The 21345-nt window shown below is 41.5% G+C and overlaps 1 protein-coding gene across 1 annotated transcript in view; it reads right to left on the reverse strand.

The window, feature by feature from the left end:
* Window positions 1-21345, reverse strand: part of LOC124718724 (ectopic P granules protein 5 homolog) — a 367184-nt gene that overhangs the window by 277806 nt on the left and 68033 nt on the right. The window contains exons 9-10 of the mRNA XM_047244342.1: window positions 16012-16206; window positions 5561-5802 (exon numbers count right to left, since the gene is read on the reverse strand). Coding sequence (XP_047100298.1) covers window positions 5561-5802; window positions 16012-16206 — 437 coding nt within the window. The remainder of the gene's footprint in view (window positions 1-5560; window positions 5803-16011; window positions 16207-21345) is intronic.

Below are 21345 nucleotides of genomic sequence, written 5' to 3' on the forward strand. Positions count from 1 at the left end.
ACAGTCAGGACCTGAGTGCCAGCCTGGTATTCACCTAGCTGGATGTGGAAAACCATTTCAACACTACACAATGCTGCCTGGTACACTAACACTCACTGTCATTCGACCTGGAGCTGGTGCGCCCTGCCAAATCCCGAACACAAAATGCTAACCCACGTGGTTATTCAGGCAGCTAAGTCTAGCAGTGGATTTATCTTGTGAAAATCAGTTACCAGTTTCAACTTTCCTGCCACTTTGTTGCAATTAGAAAAAGGGACAAAGTTTTCTGACTTCACTTGCACTTAAAATAATTTAATTTACACTGAAAACAAATAATATTGGCATAAAGTTGAGTGATTAATTTCTGCCATGAAGCCGTGTATTTAACATATTTAAATTGTGGTGTCACCGCCAGACACCACACTTGCTAGGTGGTAGCCTTTAAATCGGCCGCGGTCCATTAGTACATGTCGGACCCGCGTGTCACCACTGTCAGTGATAGCAGACCGAGCGCCACCACACGGCAGGTCTAGAGAGACGTCCTGGCACTCGCCCCAGTTGTACAGCCGATGTTAATAGCAATGGTTCACTGACAATTACGCTCTCATTTGCCGAGACGATAGTTAGCATAGCCTTCAGCTACCTCATTTGCTACGACCTAGCAAGATGTCATTTATCCTTTGCTATGTATCTAATGAAGCATGTACAGTAACAAGAGATGTTCACCAATTGTGGATTAAAGTTAAGTATTCTACCAGTTACCTCCTGTTTTGCTAGTCTTATTTCTCTGACCTGTTCCAGACCTCACGACAGTTTGCGTGAGCTTTAACGTGTGTATTTCGGCCTCCTCTAGAAACACTACATAAATGATTATTAATCTCCACCAAAAATAAAATTTACAAGAACAAAAAGTGATAGGTGCCTCATGTGGCCCTGATCTATCTGTAGGACACACATGAAAAATAAAAGAAGATTAGCATACACTGATACCTTAGCTACCTGTAGTGATCCATGCCATTCATGCAGGGGCATGTATCACTTATGTCAAATACAGAGCTCAGAGTAGCAGTGTGTGTGATCGTAATTAGTTTGTAAATCTCAGCCCACATACTGGGGGAAAACATTATGCAACAGGTGCAGAGTCTACCTGCTGGATATCTTTTGTAATCTCCGCAGAGCAAGGAAGAATAAAGGAGCTCTGGTACCATGGAAGAATTCTGGCACCAAAGAAGATGAATATGATGTATATAAGCAATTGTTATTATATACTGTTCACAGACATGTTAACAAGAGGTGTTTGAGATGGTAATATTAGATGGTTCCCAAGTAACATGTAACCTTTCGTGAAAGTTTGTGATAACATACAGAGTTAACTGGAACCAATCTACACTTTATTTAAGTGGAGAAGCAGTATTTTATTTTATAGACATTTCATTAATAGGAATCTGCACAGAAGAAAGAAGTTTGATGCTGAGGAAGAACAGGGCATGGCATAGGTGGACCCGAGATATATCACAAGAGTTGCAAGGCTGAATATCAACAGCAATCTACTAAGGGAATGTTAAGATGGCAGTGTTAGGTGTAGCTGCATGGAGTAATAGTTCTAGAACAGATATCACTCAAACAGTCGATACAAAGCCACACTAGCTAAACACAGCAGTAATTAGCCACTAATAAACACTCCATATCCTCAGTGGAAATGAGGGAGAATTACAGGGCCTGTAACATGGAATGAACAGTCTACTGAGCACAAAAATGGGCTGAGAGTAAATAAAGGAAAAATGAAATAAATGAGTGGCAGAAACAAGGTTACTGATAAAATTGGGGAAGGCATTGGATTTGGGTAGTCCATGAGGTAATGTTAGTCATAGTGCTGTGTGGTGTAATGGTTAGCATTCTTGCCTAGTAAGGCCTGGGCTCAAGTGCCGGCTGTGGCACAAATTTTAACTCATTTCTTCAGTTTCCATCATTGTTGTAGATAAAAATGGGACTCCAATTCTCAAGGAAAATTTAATTATAAGCTAAATTTAGCATCAAAATCGAGGACCAGGAAGTAGGTGAAGTTAAGGAATTATTCTACTTCTGAAGCAAAGCAGAGCATGAGAGACGAAGTGAGGACATAAAAAGCAGACTAGCACATGCAAACAGGACGTTTTCATTCCTGTGCAAGAGAAGTCAACTACTATCAAACATAGGCTTGAATCTGAGGAGGAAAATTCTCAGAGTTTACATTTGGAGCACTGCATTTTATGATAGTGAATCACAGACAGTGGAGAAACCAGAACAGAAGAGAACTGAAGTTTCTGAGATATGGTGCTACAGAAGGATGTTGAAAATTAGGCAGAGTGATAACATGAGGAATGATGAGGTTCTCCACAGAATCAGCAAGGAAAGGAATATATGGAAAACACTGACGAGAATACAGGATGGAATCGTAGAACATCTGTTAAAACATCAGCAAATAATTTCCATGCTACTAGAGGGACTTGTAAAGGAGAAAAACTGCAGGGGAAGACAGAGTTTGGAATTGAGGATGTTTGGTGCAACCAATACTCTGGCACGAAGAGTTTGGCACAGGAGACAAATTCAAGAAAGCCACATCAAACCAATTGGAAGTCTGATGGACAGTATCCAAGTTTCATTTACATGGAAATAAATCTGCGTGTTTTTTTTGTTAAAACATTTAGCAGGTGTTTGGCAAATCCCCTCTTAATAATAGCGGTACACAAATCAGGATGGAAGAGCTCGGACAAGTTCCATGATCCTCATTCATCTGTTAAATCCTCTGTTTATTTCATTTAACTGCTTGTCAAGAGAACAGTATCTGTCATTTTTCATACAAAAAGCATGAAACGCAATATCAAATAACTTTCTGGCAAACAATATGCACTCAGAAAAAGACCACCCTTTTTGGTCATCGGTCTTTTCTCCTACGCCAACCACTTAATCACTGTGGAGAACTTACGCCTAACACCCTTGATTGTTTGTTGGATGTATCCAGACTTCCCTCTTCTCCAACAGTTTTTAGTCTCTACAGCTCCGTCAAGTATCACGAGAGTTATTCCTTCATGCCTTAACACGCACATCCTATAAACAAAGCTGTTCTAGCTGATTCTGTGGAGGACCTACTAATTTCATATCTTAAGAGCCCACTTGGTTTTCAGCATCCTTCTGTAAGACAGCATATCAAATGTTTCCATTCTTTACTTTTCCATTTTTTCTACACTCCATGATTCATTCCCATACTATGCTGAGCTTCACATACATTCTTACAAATGTATTTCTCAAATTACAGGCTATTTTTAATACTAAAACACTCCTTTTAGCAGGGAGTTCTCTCTTTGTCTGTGCGAGTCTATTATGTGGACCAAATTCTGATGTTAAGTTCATCACTAATCTCATTTCTGAAACTCCTCATTGCTACTGTCATGCCTTCATTTACCCTCACTTCATATTCTGTGTTCATTTGCCTGTTCATTCAATTCAGCAGATACTTAAATTATTCTTCATTTTCACTGAGGATAGCAAATCATCAGTGAATCTTATCAATAATATTCTTTCACCGTGCATTTCAATCGCTCTCCTAAACCTTTCTTTCATTTCTGCCATTGCTTCTTCTATATACAGGCTGAACAGTAGGTGAAGGGAGAGGGGGGTTGGGGAGGGAGGATAGGTTGCATCTCTGTCTTACACCCATTTTAATCTGAGCACTTCATTTTTGGTCTTTCATTCTTATTGTTCCCTGTTGGTTCTTGTACATGTTACAAAGGTGTGCCAAGTAAATAATGGGACCAATGTTACAAATGTGATTTACTGTAAACAATGTTACAACTAAAATTTATGCATTTCAACATTCACACCTCCCAGATCTATACACTGCTGCACCTATCTCTTCCATTGTTCAAGACTGTAGGTCATTCATTATCATCCCCTTCAACAATTCTGCAGTTACTGCTTTTACCTCTTCCTAAGCTGAAAATGGGCTCCTTACAATGCGCTTTTCACTTCTGGGAACAGGAAAATGTCAGGCTGCCAGTTCTGGTGAGTATGGAGGATGTTTCAGCACTGTAACCTCCCTTCATATGGCTGTGAGATACGAGGTGCGCTGTCTTGTTATTTAATTGTCACATCTCATATACTATCCCTCTTACTCCTTATACCCCTTTTTCTCAAAATTTTGGTTTTTGTTGTCTTACCTCCATTATCATGCACAACACCAGAACTGTCCCTTTGATGTCTTTTCCCTTCCTAACGTCAAACTTATAAGCTGTGATCAAAAAGCATTGATAATTTTTTAATTTCACTGGCTTTATACAAACAAAAAAAATTATCTTGTTGGTATGCATATTCCATAGTATTTTCAGCTGTTTTGAACATTTAGTTTATTGTTGACAGATGAAAAGGTTATACGTATTGTCGAGTGCTCAGCGAATGTTTACTTACTGAAAAGATGGCTCAAAAAACATGCATTAAATTTGGCTTTAAAAATAGAATAAAGTGCAGCACTGCATTTGAAATGTTGACTGTAGCTTTTGACTAATGCACTCTGAGTAAGACAACAGTTAATGAGTGGTATAAATATTTCAAAGAGTGTCCAGGCAATGCTCAAGACGACAACCAATCTGGAAACCCTTGCACATCAATTACTCATGACAGTGTGGAAGAAGTTAAGGAAATGCTTCTGGAAAATCACTGAATCACCATCAGAGAGGTTACTGATGGTGTTGGTATATCCTTTAGCTCATGTCAGGCAATTTGTCATGGGCAGGAAACAGGCAGCAGCAAAGTTAGTTCTGTAAATGTTGAATTTCAATCAAAAACAACATCAAAATCAAGGGCCTATCATCCCACTCCAAACTGCCTCAAGAGCCAAGGCCGAAAAAAATTCAGCACGGTCAATCACATCTGAAGGTTTTTCTCACTGTTTTCTTTGATTATAATTATGAGTTCTAGGCTTATCTTCATACAGTCATTAAGTGCCATTCACATGAAGCAGTCAACAATAATGACCAGAAGTCTTGCAAAACAACTCGTGGAAATTGCATCACCATAATGGTTCCACTCACTCCTCAACCCTTGTTCATGATTTTTTGGCAAAAAACAATGCCTGTTGTTTTGCCTCACCCATCATATATGCTGGACATGGACCTCCGCAACTTCTTTTATTTCCGATGCTGAAATAAAACCACAAAAGGACGTCATTTTGTCACCACCGGCGAGATAAAAACAGAATCACAGAAGAAGTTGGAAGCCACAACAAAAGGTGAGTTCCTGAAGTGCTTCAAAGATTGGAAAAAGACCTGGCATAAGTGTATTATATCTGAGAGGGATTACTTTGAAGTGGGCATAGTTGCTGTTGATAAATAAATAAAATTACTTTACAAAAAACAAAAATTTCCATTACTTTTTGATCACATCTTATATACACATCTAACAAATACTCAGTTCTCTTTGTCATTCCCTGTATATTATTCTTAGCAGCAACTTAGATGTTTGAACTATTACACTGGTTGTACAATAGTTCTCACATATAGGGTACTCATTATCAGAAGACATCAACGTAAATGGTACGAATCCTCACCGACAGAACTGTCTGGCCGGTCAAGGTCCTCGTCAGCGTTGTCTGGAGATGCCAGGTGGAGCAGGTAGTAGAGGTGCCAGAGAGTGGGTAGGGACACCACAGAGTAGGGGATGACGGCGAGGAACTGCCACGTGCCCAGCCCTTGAGACGAGAGGATGCCACGCGTCGCCCGCAGGAAGAACGCGTCGTACTCCGCCTGCAGGCGGAGCGCGAGTGCCGGGTCCACCCACCGGCTGCCGTTCCTGTGACCGAATTATATATGTAGCTCATTCTGTAAGCCAACGTAAGTAAACACTTGTGGATGTGGACCAAGATCAATAAATGTCGTATAGAATAAATAACCACCTTGGAAAGAACAACATTTCAATTGGCTGGAGACACAGAGAGAATGACTGTTTTGGAAATAATTTCTTATCCAAAACAATCACATAAATTTCAAAATAAATAACCAAGTTAGGCTGAAATTGGGCACCATCAGATCTGCAAGACACATAAGTTTCTAAGTTAAAATAAAAGTACTGTAGGTTATGTCAAAATTAAAATACAGTGAAATAAACTAAGGTCATACCATAAAACAGATGCTGCAGTTCAATCACATTTTCAATTAATATACAGGGTGATCAAAAAGTCAGTATAAATTTGAAAACTGAATAAATCACGGAATAATGTAGATAGAGAGGTACAAATTGACATACATACTTGGAATGACATGGGGTTTTATTAGAACCAAAAAAATACAAACCTTCAGAAAATATTCGACAGATGGCGCTTCATCTGATCAGAATAGCAATAATTAGCATAACAAAGTAAGACAAAGCAAAGATGATGTTCTTTACAGGAAATGCTCAATATTTCCACCATCATTCCTCAACAACAGCTGTAGTCAAGGAACATTGTTGTGAACAGCACCATAAAGCATGTCCGGAGTTATGGTGAGGCATTGGCGTCGGATGTTGTCTTTCAGCATCCCTAGAGATGTCGGTCGGTCACAATACACTTGCGACTTCAGGTAACCCCAAAGCCAATAATCGCACGGACTGAGGTCTGGGAACCTGGGAGGCCAAGCATGACGAAAGTGGCGGGTGAGCACACGATCATCACCAAACGATGCACGCAAGAGATCTTTCACGCGTCTAGCAATACTCTGTTGTTTTTTTCTTCCCCCCCCCCCCCCCTAATAAAACCCCATGTCATTCCAAGCATGTGTGTCAATGTTTACCTCTCTATCTACATTATTCCGTGGTTTATTAAGTTTTCAAATTTATACTGACTTTTTGATCACCCGGTACATCAGGAGGGATCTGTATGTAAAGGCTAATCTCTAGGAGGGTAATCATTAACTGTTCATTTGATGTTGGTGTATTTCGACAGAAATTTTTAAAGAGTATACATAAGGGAAGTGGGCTACAATGTAACATGTGGCACAGAGTAACATTTGGATTTGTGTGCAAGTTACCATGTTGGTAGCTTGTGTTTAATCTATTCATCAAAGTAATTTGTTACCACTTTTCACCAGTGTGCTTTGGAAGTGATTAAAATTCATCTTTGAGAATGAAGTCTTTGAGTACAGCGTTGTTATACAAAACATTCTTGGACTTCTTGCATTGTCAATTCAGAGTAAAACCTTGAGTTTCGGCAGTTTCCACCATCATCTTTGTCAGGAGCAACTGACTCTCAAAATTGCTTCTGTGGTGGCTTATATAGCCCAGAGACAGCTTCTGACTGATAGGCAGTTACATCGTGCCGTTGCAGATGGTGTCAACTTCTGTGCTGGTGGCACTTTGGCTCCTGCCACAGAATAAACATTGCGAAGAATATCTCTGGCTCTTCTCGGCATCGAGAGCTTGCTTCCACACACCGCTACAATTATATCTGCCATCATGGTTGAAGTGGTTGAAGGACAGAGCGAGGTGGTGCAATGGTTAGCACACTGGACTTGCACTCGGGAGGATGACTGTTCAGACCCATATCCAGCCACCCTGATTTAGGTTTTCCATGATTTCCTTAAATCTCTTCAGGCAAATGCCAGGATGGTTCCTTCAAAAGGGCATCGCTGACTTACTTCCATATCCTTCCCTAAACTGATGGGACCGATGACCTTGCTGCTTGGTTCCCTCCCCACCGGAATCAAATAAACAACGGTTGAAGGTTTTCTCACACACTCTTATTCCTACAGCCTCTTTAATTATAGAGAGACAGTATGTGGGAGACTGGGACAAAATCTGTTTCATCAAACAGTATTTTATGTTTGTTTGTGAGGCTGTGCTCAGCAACTGCTGACTTCTCCAATTCCTGATTTTTAATATGCTACTGATGTTCTGTACAGTGGTTGGAAATGGTGCAGATAGACAGACAGATGTAATTGTATCCACACTCATGTGGGATGTTGTAAATCCCAGGAAATCTGAGGCCAAGACTATCCTTAACACAGTGTAGCATCTGCTTTATCTTTTTAGGAGGTCAGAAAACAGATATGATAGCTCATCTCCCCAGAACTCTTGCCTATTTTGCAGGATATAGTGCTGCAGAAGGGAAGGAATGCTATCAATGGTTCATCATGTGAAAGTTCAACATTTACACATTTCCTTTTCTTGGAGAACACTAACTTGATATTACGTGACCTGTGAACAAATACTGCAGATGATTCATTTCAGAATCTACATCTACATCTACATCTATACTCCGCAAGCCACCCAACGGTGTGTGGCGAAGGGCACTTTACGTGCCACTGTCATTACCTCCCTTTCCTGTTCCAGTCGCGTATGGTTCGCGGGAAAAACGACTGTCTGAAAGCCTCCGTGCGCGCTCTAATCTCTCTAATTTTACATTCGTGATCTCCTCGGGAGGTATAAGTAGGGGGAAGCAATATATTCGATACCTCATCCAGAAAGTATAGTTTTGTAAGCCACCTCCTTTGTTGATGGACTACATTTTCTAAGCACTCTCCCAATGAATCTCAACCTGGTACCCGCCTTACCAACAATTAATTTTATATGATCATTCCACTTCAAATTGTTCCGCACGCATACTCCCAGATATTTTACAGAAGTAACTGCTACCAGTGTTTGTTCCTCTATCATGTAATCATACAATAAAGGATCCTTCTTTCTATGTATTCGCAATACATTACATTTGTCTATGTTAAGGGTCAGTTGCCACTCCCTGCACCAAGTGCCTATCCGCTGCAGATCTTCCTGCATTTCGCTACAATTTTCTAATGCTGCAACTTCTCTGTATACTACAGCATCATCCGCGAAAAGCCGCATGGAACTTCCGACACTATCTACTAGGTCATTTATATATATTATGAAAAGCAATGGTCCCATAACACTCCCCTGTGGCACGCCAGAGGTTACTTTAACGTCTGTAGACGTCTCTCCATTGATAACAACATGCTGTGTTCTGTTTGCTAAAAATTCTTCAATCCAGCCACACAGCTGGTCTGATATTCCGTAAGCTCTTACTTTGTTTATCAGGTGACAGTGCGGAACTGTATCGAACGCCTTCCGGAAGTCAAGAAAAATAGCATCTACGTGGGAGCCTGTATCTAATATTTTCTGGGTCTCATGAACAAATAAAGCAAGTTGGGTCTCACACGATTGCTGTTTCTGGAATCCATGTTGATTCCTACAGAGTAGATTCTGGGTTTCCAAAAACGACATGATACTTGAGCAAAAAACATGTTCTAAAATTCTACAACAGATCGAAATCAGAGATATAGGTCTATAGTTTTGCGCATCTGCTCGACCACCCTTCTTGAAGACTGGGACTACCTGTGCTCTCTTCCAATCATTTGGAACCTTCCGTTCCTCTAGAGATTTGCGGTACACGGCTGTTAGAAGGGGGGCAAGTTCTATCGCGTACTCTGTGTAAAATCCGAGTGGTCCTCATCACAAACCTTTTTCGCTCTGTGCACCAGTGTATTTATAGAAACTCTCTTATGCACTGGATGGTAGAAACTTTGGGTTTTAACATGTAAATCAGTGTGCATTGGCTTGCAGTACACCGAGTGGTCAAGACGTCCATCTGAATTTTGTTGTACTATAGTTCGCTTCATTTAGGAAGGTGGCCTATTTTTCAGCCATTTTGCGCATCCCCCTCCATTGACTGCATGCAACCAGTAAGATTCATTCTCTCTCCAAACTGCTAGCTGCTGTTTACAATTAGAATGCATTAATGAGGATGATGTTTAGTTTGTGGGGCACTCAGCTGCTAGGTCATCAGCGCCCATACAAAGTCCCGATTTTTACACAATCCAATTTTTCACACAAACCAATCGAGCCACTGTCACAAATGATGATGAAGAGTTGATGAGGACAACACAAACACCCAGTCCCCGGACAGAGAAAATTAGACTGTGTGAATCACTCTCCTGCATGCTGCCCTGTTGCCATACTTCAGACAATGCAGTTTCATATGCAGAGCGACCGAATTATTCATTCAATTGTCAATGTTACTTTCCTGTACCAGTATGACTGTGAATGTGTCCCTGTAAATGTTTTAGTGTGACTGCCAAATAAATATGTCAAATGACGGCAATAAATGTGAAGTGCTTCACAAACAGGCGATTACGTTTGTTTGCCACACTTGCAAATTTTTCAAATGTGGACTCCTGTTTTTGACATTTCAAAGAAGCAAGAGCGAACCATCCCGGCACGTGTCATCAAAAGAAATGTATAGAGCATAGTAAATGAAAGTGTCAGAGCTGTAGAAACATCAGGACAGTAGGGTGTCATATCACCCAAAAGCATCGAAACCTGTAACATAAATGGATGGTTTTGACAATGATATTTTAAAACATTCCATGTTTGAAATGTATATAAGTAGTGAACACCTGACGTCATCAGAATTTGTTACAATTATGTAAGACAAAATTGGGTTCAGAGCTAGCACTTCATCAATGCAAATAATTTTAAAAGACATTGATTTCAAATATGTTAAATAGAGAGTTTTTAATTGAAAGAGGTGACATAGCTACTGCATGAACCATATCCCTTATAAAGATACATGATGTATCACCTTGATGAAACATGGGCAAGTCAGAATCATTCCACGAATACTTGCTGGAGAATGAATGACTGTACTGGCTCTTTTAAAGTTCCCATAGGAATAGGTTTCCCAGATAATTATTCTGCTTGCTGGCTCTTCTTCTGGTTTTATTCCTGACAGTAAACTTGTATGTACATGTAAAAAAATAAGCAACATTCGGAAATGAACACTGTCAATTTCAAGAAATGGTTCACTGAACAATTCTTGCCATGCATTATTTCAAGGTCGATCATTGTACTTACCGTGCCAGTAATCATTCACCTGTTGCAGAGAAAACAGTAAGCACAAACACCAGGAAAGCAGATACAGTGCTCTGTTTTAGATAAAAATATTCCGCACATTATAAGCCAGACTCATACTGAACTTCTGCAGCTTGTTGATTTATACAAGTCACGCAACAGAACGTACAAATTTGACTTTCATGCATCTGAACGTGGCCACAAAGTTTTACATTTTCCCAGATATCACTGTAGCTACTGCCCAGTAGCCAGACGACCTCAGAAGATGTCTCCCGCAGATGGAGACGAAACGTTAGGTGGAAATTTTATACATCGACCACGGCCTCTCAGCCTGGAAGTTTCAACTGAAGACAACATCGGCCGTGAAAGACTACATTGTATGATTAAATGCCTCTACAGGAAGGAAATGTCAGTTTTGGTTCAGCGATTGGAGGGACTGCGCATGAAGAAAGCACAGCAACTGTGTACACTTACTTTCCTGCTACGCTGCCGGGACACCGCAACAGTGCCAAAGTTTCTGAAGGCGAGGCGAATGTTTCACTCAGCGCAAGCGAACCGTATTTACAACTGCATGGAACTAGCAATGCTACAGGAACGAATTCACCAGATGTGGCGAGAACTAGTGGCAACTAGCAGTAAGCTGTTATATCTCCATTTATATATCAGCAACATAATGCAGTGTTATGACTGGAATAAGGCGGACTGTCTAACGTTTAGGACCATGGAGCTCAGTGCAGAAATGGCAACTAATATGCAGAAGAGGAAATTCGATGGTCTACAGAAAGGTAGAAGTGAAACATCAGTGCTGGCAACTCTTGAACTGTGGTTAACATGTCTGGGAGAGAATTAACAAAAGAGGAACATTCAGTTCTATCGAAAGGAGGCAACTTTGCAGTCACGCCACTAAAGGTACCTACGGAGGACATTATAGCGAATGTGGAGGCAGGAATCCATTTGTTATCATCGAATTCCGCAGATGAAATCAGGACTGAAACAGCCCGAATATTACGCCAAGCAAAACCAACTACCAGCAATTTGACTCGAGCGGAAAGGAGGGCACTGAGGGAGATGAATGCGGATAAGAGCATTATTGTACTTGCAGCTGATAAACGAAATGCTACGGTTTTGCTGAACACCGAAGATTATCACAAGAAGATTAGTGACCTTTTGGATCCCACTACATATAAAAAGCTTCAGAAGGACCCTACAACCAAAATTTTGAGAAATACCAATCAACTGGTAAAACAATCTTCTCTTTCCTCGGATGATAAAAAACAACTCTGCAAAACAGAAGCTTATGCACCCAGACTATATGGACTCCCAATGGTACATAAACCACAGGTCCCAATGAGACCAACTGAGTGTGCTATAGGATCGCCAACACAAGAGGTGGCCAGATATCTAGCCTGCTTGCTGCAACCATACATTGGCAGAACGGACAGTTACATTAAAAACTTGGCGCATTTTATTGAAAAACTGAGGGAGATTAACGTCAGCCCAAGTGATATTCTTGTGAGCTTCGATGTAGTGTCATTGTGTACCACGGCACCTGTAAATGAAGCTATTTCATATATAGCAGATGTTTTTCCGAATGACATAGTGGCTTTATTTAAACACTGCCTGACAACAACTTATTTCCAGTACAACAACGAGTTTTACAAACAGACTGACGGGGTGGCAATGGGAAGCCCTATCAGCCCAGCTGTAACCAATTTATTTATGGAGATCTTCGAACTGCGAGAGCTGCAGACTGCCAGTAAAAAGCCAGCTAAATAGTACTGCTATGTTGATGACAGAAGAAGAGTTGGATGTCTTCTTGGTGCATCTGAACAGTATTAACTCGAAGATACAGTTTACGATGGAGAAAGAGAGCAACGGTGAACTCAATTTCCTGGATGTGTCAGTAATTAAGTGGGTGGATGGAATGCTGGGTCACAAGGTATATAGAAAGAAACACACACAGATCAATACCTCCACAAGGAATCAAACCATCATCCTAGGCAAAAAAGAGGTGTCATGAAAACCTTGGTGGACAGAGCCAACAAAATCTGTGAGCGGGCTTACTTGCAAGATGAATTAAATCACTTACGGTCAGCCTTCATGAAAAATGGATGTACCAGCAATGAAATTGTTTGAGCCCTTCATCAAAGAAGAAAAGAAGCCAGAAGTCAAGAGCAACAACGGTCACCTACTGGAAAAGTTTTCGTACCATTCATTAATAAAGTCACGGACCGTATCAGGAAAGTTCTGGCCAGGTATGGGATCGAAACAATCTTCAGACCCACCAAGAAGATTAAGAAATATTTAAGAACTGCAAAAGATGCCCAACACCCCCCTAGCAACAACTGGGGTATACAAAATTCCATGCTGTTGTGGACAAGTATATGTTGGAACAATGAAAACAAGTGTAAACACCTGCTTAGCCAAACATAAAAGAAACTGTCACTTAGGACACATCAAAAAATCGGCCGTAGCTGAGCATGTTTTTCGAGATGGGAACCACGAAATTAAATTTAATGAGATAAGCGTTCTAACACGAACATCCCACTATCATGCGCGCATGTATAGAGAAGCAATAGAGATTCACAAACACCACAATAATTTTAATAGAAAACAGGAAGTTTTAAAGTTGGACAAAATATGGATGTCGACGTTGCGCCAGCAGAATGACAATCAATTACTGTTAATAAAGAATGATGAAACCTTCCAAAGGTAGGCATAGCATCGGCATCACGTGACGAATGGTGGTGCCCTCTATGTGCTCTATAAATGCGAGAGTACCTGGAGCCTCAGTGGCAGTAGCCGGACGACCTCAGAAGATGTCTCCTGCAGATGGAGACGAAACATCAGGTGGAAATTTTATACATCGACCACAGCCTCTCAGCCTGGAAGTTTCAACTGAAGAATATCAGTTTAATAAGTCACGGCTACAAAATACTAACGTGAATTCTTTACAGACGAATGGAAGAACTGGTGGAAGCCAACCTCGGGGAAGATCAGTTTGGATTCCATAGAAATATTGGAATTGGAACACATGAGGCAATACTGACCCTACGACTTACCTTAGAAGATAGATTAAGGAAAGGCAAACCTACATTTCTAGCATTTGTAGACTTAGAGAAAGCTTTTGACAATGTTGACTGGAATACTCTCTTTCAAATTCTGAAGGTGGCAGGGGTAAAATAATGGGAGCGAAAGGCTATTTGCAATTTGTACAGAAACCAGATAGCAGTTATAAGAGTCGACGGGCATGGAAGGGAAGCAGTGGTTGGGAAGGGAGTGAGACAGCGTTGTAGCCTCTCCCCGATGTTATTCAATCTGTATAATGAGCAAGCAGTAAAGGAAACAAAAGAAAAATTCGGAGTAGGAATTAAAATTCATGGAGAAGAAATAAAAACTTTGAAGTTTACCTATGACATTGTAATACTGTCAGAGACAGCAAAGGACCTGGTAGAGCAGTTGAACGGAATGGACAGTGTCTTGAAAGGAGGATATAAGACGAACATGAACAAAAGCAAAATGAAGATAATGGAATGTAGTTGAATTAAAACATGTGATGCTGAGGGAATTAGATTAGGAAATGAGCCATTTAAAGTAGTAAATGAATTTTGCTATTTGGGGAGTAAAATAACTGATGATGGTCGAAGTGGAGAGGATATAAAATGGAGACTGGCAATGGCAAGGAAAGCAATTCTGAAGAAGAGAAATTTGTTAACATCGAGTATAGATTTAAATGTCAGGAGGTCGTTTCTGAAAGTATTTGTGTGGAGTGTAGCCATGTATGGAAGTGAAACATTGACGAAAAATAGTTTAGAGAAGAAGAGAATAGAAGCTTTTGAAATGTGGTGCTGCAGAAGAATGCTGAAGGTTAGATGGGTAGATCACGTAACTAATTTGAATTGAATTGGAGAGAAGAGAAATTTGTGGCACAACCTGACTAGAAGAAGGGATCGGTTGGTAGGACATGTTCTGAGGCACAAGGGATTACGCTTCTCAAAACACCATTCACAGTATTTTCCCGTGAACTGTTAGAAATGTAAACAGTTGGGATGTGATGCTCATCGAAAGCAGCTTATTGTTATGAAGTATTGCACAGTCTTTGCCTTAAATCCTTTGACCCAATTTGATGTCAGCAGTTGCTTTGCACCCTGTGTTTTGTTGTTGTACATGGCACTTTTTTTTTCAATTACAGCATTAATTTAGTGTTATTTTCTCATTTATGTTTTATTGCTGCAGTAGTGGCGTAAAAGTAAAATTCTTTGTTAGGGTACTAGTTCTTAACAGTCAAAATTACAGAAATTTAACTGACTGCAATTCTACTAAATTCCGGGGGTTTTGAAACTATGGAACACTGGGATGGAATAATGAAATATTGTGGCCAAGAAACAGCTGGACCACCCAGTTTCTGTGCATGGTACCCAGGACAACATTCTTCATTTCAGCTCCACGTGTGTACCATTCTGATCCTTCCTACCGACACCAGCGTCTCTCAATTGTGCAAGTGGGAACTCTCCTTCCAATATATCCTACATTCCCATGAACCAGCTGGCCTCAACCTTCATTAGTCATTGTCCTCTACCCATTTATCCCCTTCCCTGTTCCCACTCCAACACTACACAGCTCTCTCCTCCACTGCCCCCATCCCCCTCCCACCCTCTGTCGTACCTCCCAACTGCTCTTAGCTGCTCTACCCTCTCCCCACCTCATCCGTGTATGCCCCCACATGCAGCACTTTACCAGCCCCCACCCCTACCCTATTTTCCCTCCCCCCCTCCCCACCAAGTGTTCTCCTTAGCCCTACTGCCCAGATTGCTTCTCCCACCGTGTGCTGTAGCTCGCAATCTGACCTAGGCAGCCAGGGGCAGTGGTTAAGTGTGTGAGCTGCATTTGTGTGAATGTGTGTGTATGTTATCTAATCCAAAAGAAGGCCTTTCAGCCAAAAGCATTCTTGTTTAGCAGTCTTTTTGTTGTGTCTGCATTCCAGGGTTTTTCCCAGCTGAAAAAGTTTCCTCACTTTTTCCAGATTTCCCAACTGTCCCAGGGTGTATACACCCTGCGATGACATTCAACCTCTGTGCTAAGGGGTACACGTGGTAGCAATATGGGTAACATAAAAATAAGCAAACAGGTAATGCAGTGTAGCCAGCTGGTCTGCTGCAGTACCTGAGGCTCTGCCACTGGTCCGAGACGTACTGCACGGTGTGCCGGATGAGGCGGCCCAGGCGGCGACCGAACTGGCGGTAGCGCGGCGAGCTGTAGGTGGCGAGGCCGGTGCGCAGCAGCCTCACCAGCACCGTGCAGAAGGCGAAGAGCCGCAGCACGTGCTGCTCCGTCACCAGGCTGGGGTCGTACAGGTCCCTGCACACCCAGTAAACACACTGCACTGCAACCTCAAAACGGCAGGTGTGAGACGGCTAAAAACAGTAGCAGTGCCACAGCAAGGTGTTCGATACAGTTCCCCACAGTCGTTTAATGAACAAAGTAAGAGCATATGGACTATCATACCAATTGTGTGATTGGATTGAAGAGTTCCTAGATAACAGAACGCAGCATGTTATTCTCAATGGAGAGAAGTCTTCCGAAGTAACAGTGATTTCAGGTGTGCTGCAGGGGAGTGTCATAGGGCCGTTGCTATTCACAATATACATAAATGGCCTTGTGGATGACATCAAAAGTTCACTGAGGCTTTTTGCAGATGATGCTGTGGTGTATCGAGAGGTTGTAACAATGGAAAATTGTACTGAAATGCAGGAGGATCTGCAGTGAATTGACGCATGGTGCAGGGAATGGCAATTGAATCTCAATGTAGACAAGTGTAATGTGCTGCGAATACAAAGAAAGATAGATCCCTTATCATTTAGCTACAAAATAGCAGGTCAGCAGGGACCGATGACCGTAGCAGTCTGGTCCCTTTAATCCCCACAAACCAACCAGCAAGTCAGCAACTGGAAGCAGTTAATTCCATAAATTATCTGGGAGTACGCATTAGGAGTGATTTAAAATGGAATGATCGTATAAAGTTGATCGTTGGTAAAGCACATGCCAGACTGAGATTCATTGGAAGAATCCTAAGGAAATGCAATCCGAAAACAAAGGAAGTAGGTTACGGTGCGCTTCTTCGCCCACTGCTCAGCAGTGTGTGATCCGTACCAGATAGGGTTGATAGAAGAGATAGAGAAGATCCAACGGAGAGCAGCGCGCTTTGTTACAGGATCATTTAGTAATCACGAAAGCATTACGGAGATGATTGATAAACTCCAGTGGAAGACTCTGCAGGAGAGACGCTCAGTAGCTCGGTACGGGCTTTTGTTGAAGTTTCGAGAACATACCTTCGCCAAAGAGTCAAGCAGCGTTTTGCTTCCTCCTACGTATATCTCGCGAAGAAACCATGAGGATAAAATAAGAGAGATTAGAGCCCACACAGAGGCATACCGACAATCCTTCTTTCCACGAACAATACGAGACTGGAATAGAAGGGAGAACCGATAGAGGTACTCAAGGTACTCTCCGCCACGCACCGTCAGGTGGCTTGCGGAATATGGATGTAGATGTAGATGTAGATGTAGAATTGTTTCAGATCAGACTATTGCACAAATTTTAATTGATAATGCCGTTCATTGTCTGGACAGTGTAATATTGGGTTGATACCTAAGTTCATAGTATTTTTCCCTAACTTAAATAAATGCAACAGATACAAGTAACAGAAAATTCAGACGTCAATAATATATTCCCCTTCACTGTTTACAACGGTCTGCCAATGCAGCAGTAACATTTCAGTTCCACAACTGTAGAGATCATGTGCTTTTGAGGCGAAGAACTTGTCGAGTCATGATCGGAACGCATTTTCGTCCAGAAAGGAAGTTCCGTCATGGCTGTTTCGTAGAGAGCAGAAAATGTTAGATGAATAAGGTGCACGTGCAAAGGTCAGGTGAATACGGTCGATGCAGAATGACTTCCCAACCCAACTGCCGTATAGCGTTTTTTCTCAATCTGGCAGAACGCAGGCAGGCATTATCGTCAAGTAGCATCATTTCTCGCAATCTTCTGGTCATTGTTCTCGTAGCGCATCTGCAAGATGTTTCAGTTGTTGACAATAAATGTCAGCAGTGATCGTTACACCTCGGGGAAGCCATTCATAGTACACCACACTGTCGCTGTTCTTCCACATGCGTAACGTTAACTTACGTTGACGCACCCACATCTTGGTACGGGGAATTGTTCCTTTTTTTGGACTCAGCAATTCCTTTCTTTTCCTTACTTTAGCACAAAGACACCATTCTCATCACCAGAAACAATACAGGATAAGAACACTTGATTTTGTTAACAAACCAACTACTGACGAGCAAGAAGAGACGTACATACAACCACCTGCTGATTTTTGTGTCTTTGGCATTGAGCATGTGGTAGGTATACACCTGATTTTTTAATCTTCCCGATCGCATGCAAATGTCGCATGACAATTGAATGACCACAGTCCATCACATCTGCCAGTTCTCAAGTACAATAACATGGGTCATTGTGAATTATGGTTTTTAAACAATCTTCATTAAACCCTGAAGGTCTTCCTGAATGTGGTAAATCACTAATGTTAAAACGATCCTCCTTAAAATGAGAAAACCATTTTCTTTCCATGTCCTGTCCAATGGCATTATCCCCACACACGGCGCAAATGTTTCTGGCTGCCTCCGCTGCTGTCACTCCTCTGTTGAACTCAAACGTAAGAATATGTCAGAAATGTTCCAATTTCTCCACTTGGCACTCCATTTTGTAGCATCCACAGCTCCACTCACTATCTCCAAATGATGAAATGACAGTATGTAAATGCCAATAGCATAAGTTAACTACAAATAAAAAACAAACCTATATGTTATGAACTTACACACCAACCTAATATTATCAAACATGTCAAACAGCATACTAAAGGTTGTCGAGACATAGGGTATCATATAAGCCAGGCAGTTCCAACGCTGCTCTTCAAGGCATTGGTGCCCCTGAGTACTCCACATGTCACTCTTCAGCAGCTATAGCTTGCACAGGTTCCCCACCAGGTGCCCCTTTTCCCTCCCCCTCCCTCCCCCCTCACACACATTTTTGTCACCCGTCCTTTGACTAGTTTGATGTGGCCTGCCACAAATTCCTCTCCTGCACTAACCTCTTCATCTCAGAGTAGGACTTGCAACCTATGTCCTCAATTATTTGCTGGATGTATACCAATCTCTGCCTGCCTCTACAGTTTTTGTCCTCTACAGCTCCCTCTAGACATTATTCCCCAACTTCGTAGTACATGTATCATGTTCTCCATTCTTATCATCAGTGTCTCCGTATCTTCTTTCCTCCAATGATTCTGCAGGGAACCACCTCGTTACTTACCTTATCGGTCCACCTAATTTTCAACATTCTTCTGTAGCACCACACCTCAAATGCTTCAATTCTCTTCTGTTTCAGTTTTTGCGCTGTACATGATTCGCTACCATAAAATGATGTGCTCTAAACATACTTTCTCCAAAATTTCCTCCTCAAATTAAGGCCTATGTTTGATACTAGCAAACTTCTGTTGGCAGGAATGTCCTCTTTCCATGTGTCAGTCTGCTTTTTATGTCCTCCTTGCTTCCTCCATCACTGGTTATTTTGCTGTTGGTGCCCTGACATGTTCTCTTGCGTGGTGCAGTAGGATCACATGCAGTACAGTCCGGTCACCTGACTAGTCAAGTCTCTTCTGGTTGCGCACTCTTGCCCACTTGTGATTGTGCTATAACAGTCTGGGACAAATCATTACAGTGTGTCATCATTCAGTTCCAAAAAACAATATAGAGTACTTACAAAGTTTAAACTGATTGTAAACCACACTGTGGAGGAGTATGAGGTGTGATCAAAAAGCAATAGGAATTCATTTATTAATTATCAAGTTTCCCCCCCCCCCCCCCCCCCCAAATGATCCCCCTCTGATACAAGACACTTGTGCCAGTGCTTTTTCCATTCTTGAAAATACTTCTGGAACTCACTTTTCTTTATGGTGTTCAGCTCCTTCAGTGATTCAATTTTTCTCTACTCAATGATGGCAAAACAATGTCCTTGCACGGTTCTTTTCAGCCTCATGAATAGAAAGAAGTCACGCGGGTCATGTCCAGTGAATGTGGTGAATGGGGCAGCATAAAAGTTTTGCTTTTTGCCAAAAAATCATGAACAAGCACTGAGCTGTGAGCAGGAACATTATTTAATGCAGTTTCCACTTGTAGTTTTGCCACAATTATGGTCAAATTCCATATACACTTAGTACTTTGTTTGTCATAAAATTATTCACTGTGTTTTTGACCAATACATCTGGTGTGAGAACCACACAGACAAGGCAAAAGAAATCGGTGTTCATAGAGAGGCATATAGATAGTTGATTTTCACTCGCTCAATTTGCGAGGAGAGCAGGAGAGGGAATGACTAATAGTGGTGAAAGGTACCTTCTACAGTAGATTCTTTGGGGGAAATGCCACTGTTCAATAGAAGAATGCACAGAAGATGAAATGATAATTTGAGCAAGGGTTAATTAAGTGTTAAATTGTATTGTATGTATATATAACAAAGCTGTATTATTATTATTATTATTATTATTATTATTATTGTTATGCTGTTTGTCACGATCAGCAGTTTATGGTGAAATTTTGCCACCGTTTTGACATGTCTCCAGTACTTGAATCAAATTATTTAGATTATATTCGTTAGGAGACAAATAAACCACACTCTGCAATTCAACGTTGTCAGCACAAGGGCTGTTGGTCATTCAACAATATGCCAGGGAACAGAAATCTGCATGATGAAATGAAAACTTGCCATGTGAGTCAATGTACATGGAAGCAGAAATTCTAAACCTGCACAGAGATGTGCACAGAGGTGAATAAAACACACAGTACATGCAGGTGGTCTACATTAGAGCACACAGAAACAGCTCGCACGAGCCACGAGGCGAGGTCTGCGGAGGTTTAACTCGCCATTACAGGTGCCGTGCCTGGCTTACACTCATTCACAGGTAAACACTTCTGTCAGTGGGTGTGCTGCTCCCACATGTCACATGCGGCCTGCATGGCATACGTCCACAGTAGTGCGCTGTCCTACCTTGTCTCCATAGTGGTGTCTCCCAGTGGGGATACTAAATACTTTGAACATAGTTTACAGTAATTAACTTACCATGAATCAAAAACATGAACAAACAATGTTCTGTAAAGAAATGACAAGGCTTCAACAACTTATCTCTGTGCCTGGAAATGAGGCACATCCATTGCCCACCTACAGCACATCTTAGTCCATCCCTAGATAGCTTCCATTCCCTACTTTTTACCATTTGGTCCAAATTCCTATGAAAGAGCCAGATGCAAGGCCTGTCCCAATAAAACCACCTAGCACAGCCTGCTCCATCATCATAATGCCCCTGCACAGGCAGCTTCAAATGTCAGGCAGTTTTTGGTCAAAAACCAAATGGCAGCTGTTTCTCACCTAGCCTAATCTCTG

Source organism: Schistocerca piceifrons, chromosome 10, assembly GCF_021461385.2.
Source record: "Schistocerca piceifrons isolate TAMUIC-IGC-003096 chromosome 10, iqSchPice1.1, whole genome shotgun sequence".
Taxonomy (NCBI): domain Eukaryota; kingdom Metazoa; phylum Arthropoda; class Insecta; order Orthoptera; family Acrididae; genus Schistocerca; species Schistocerca piceifrons.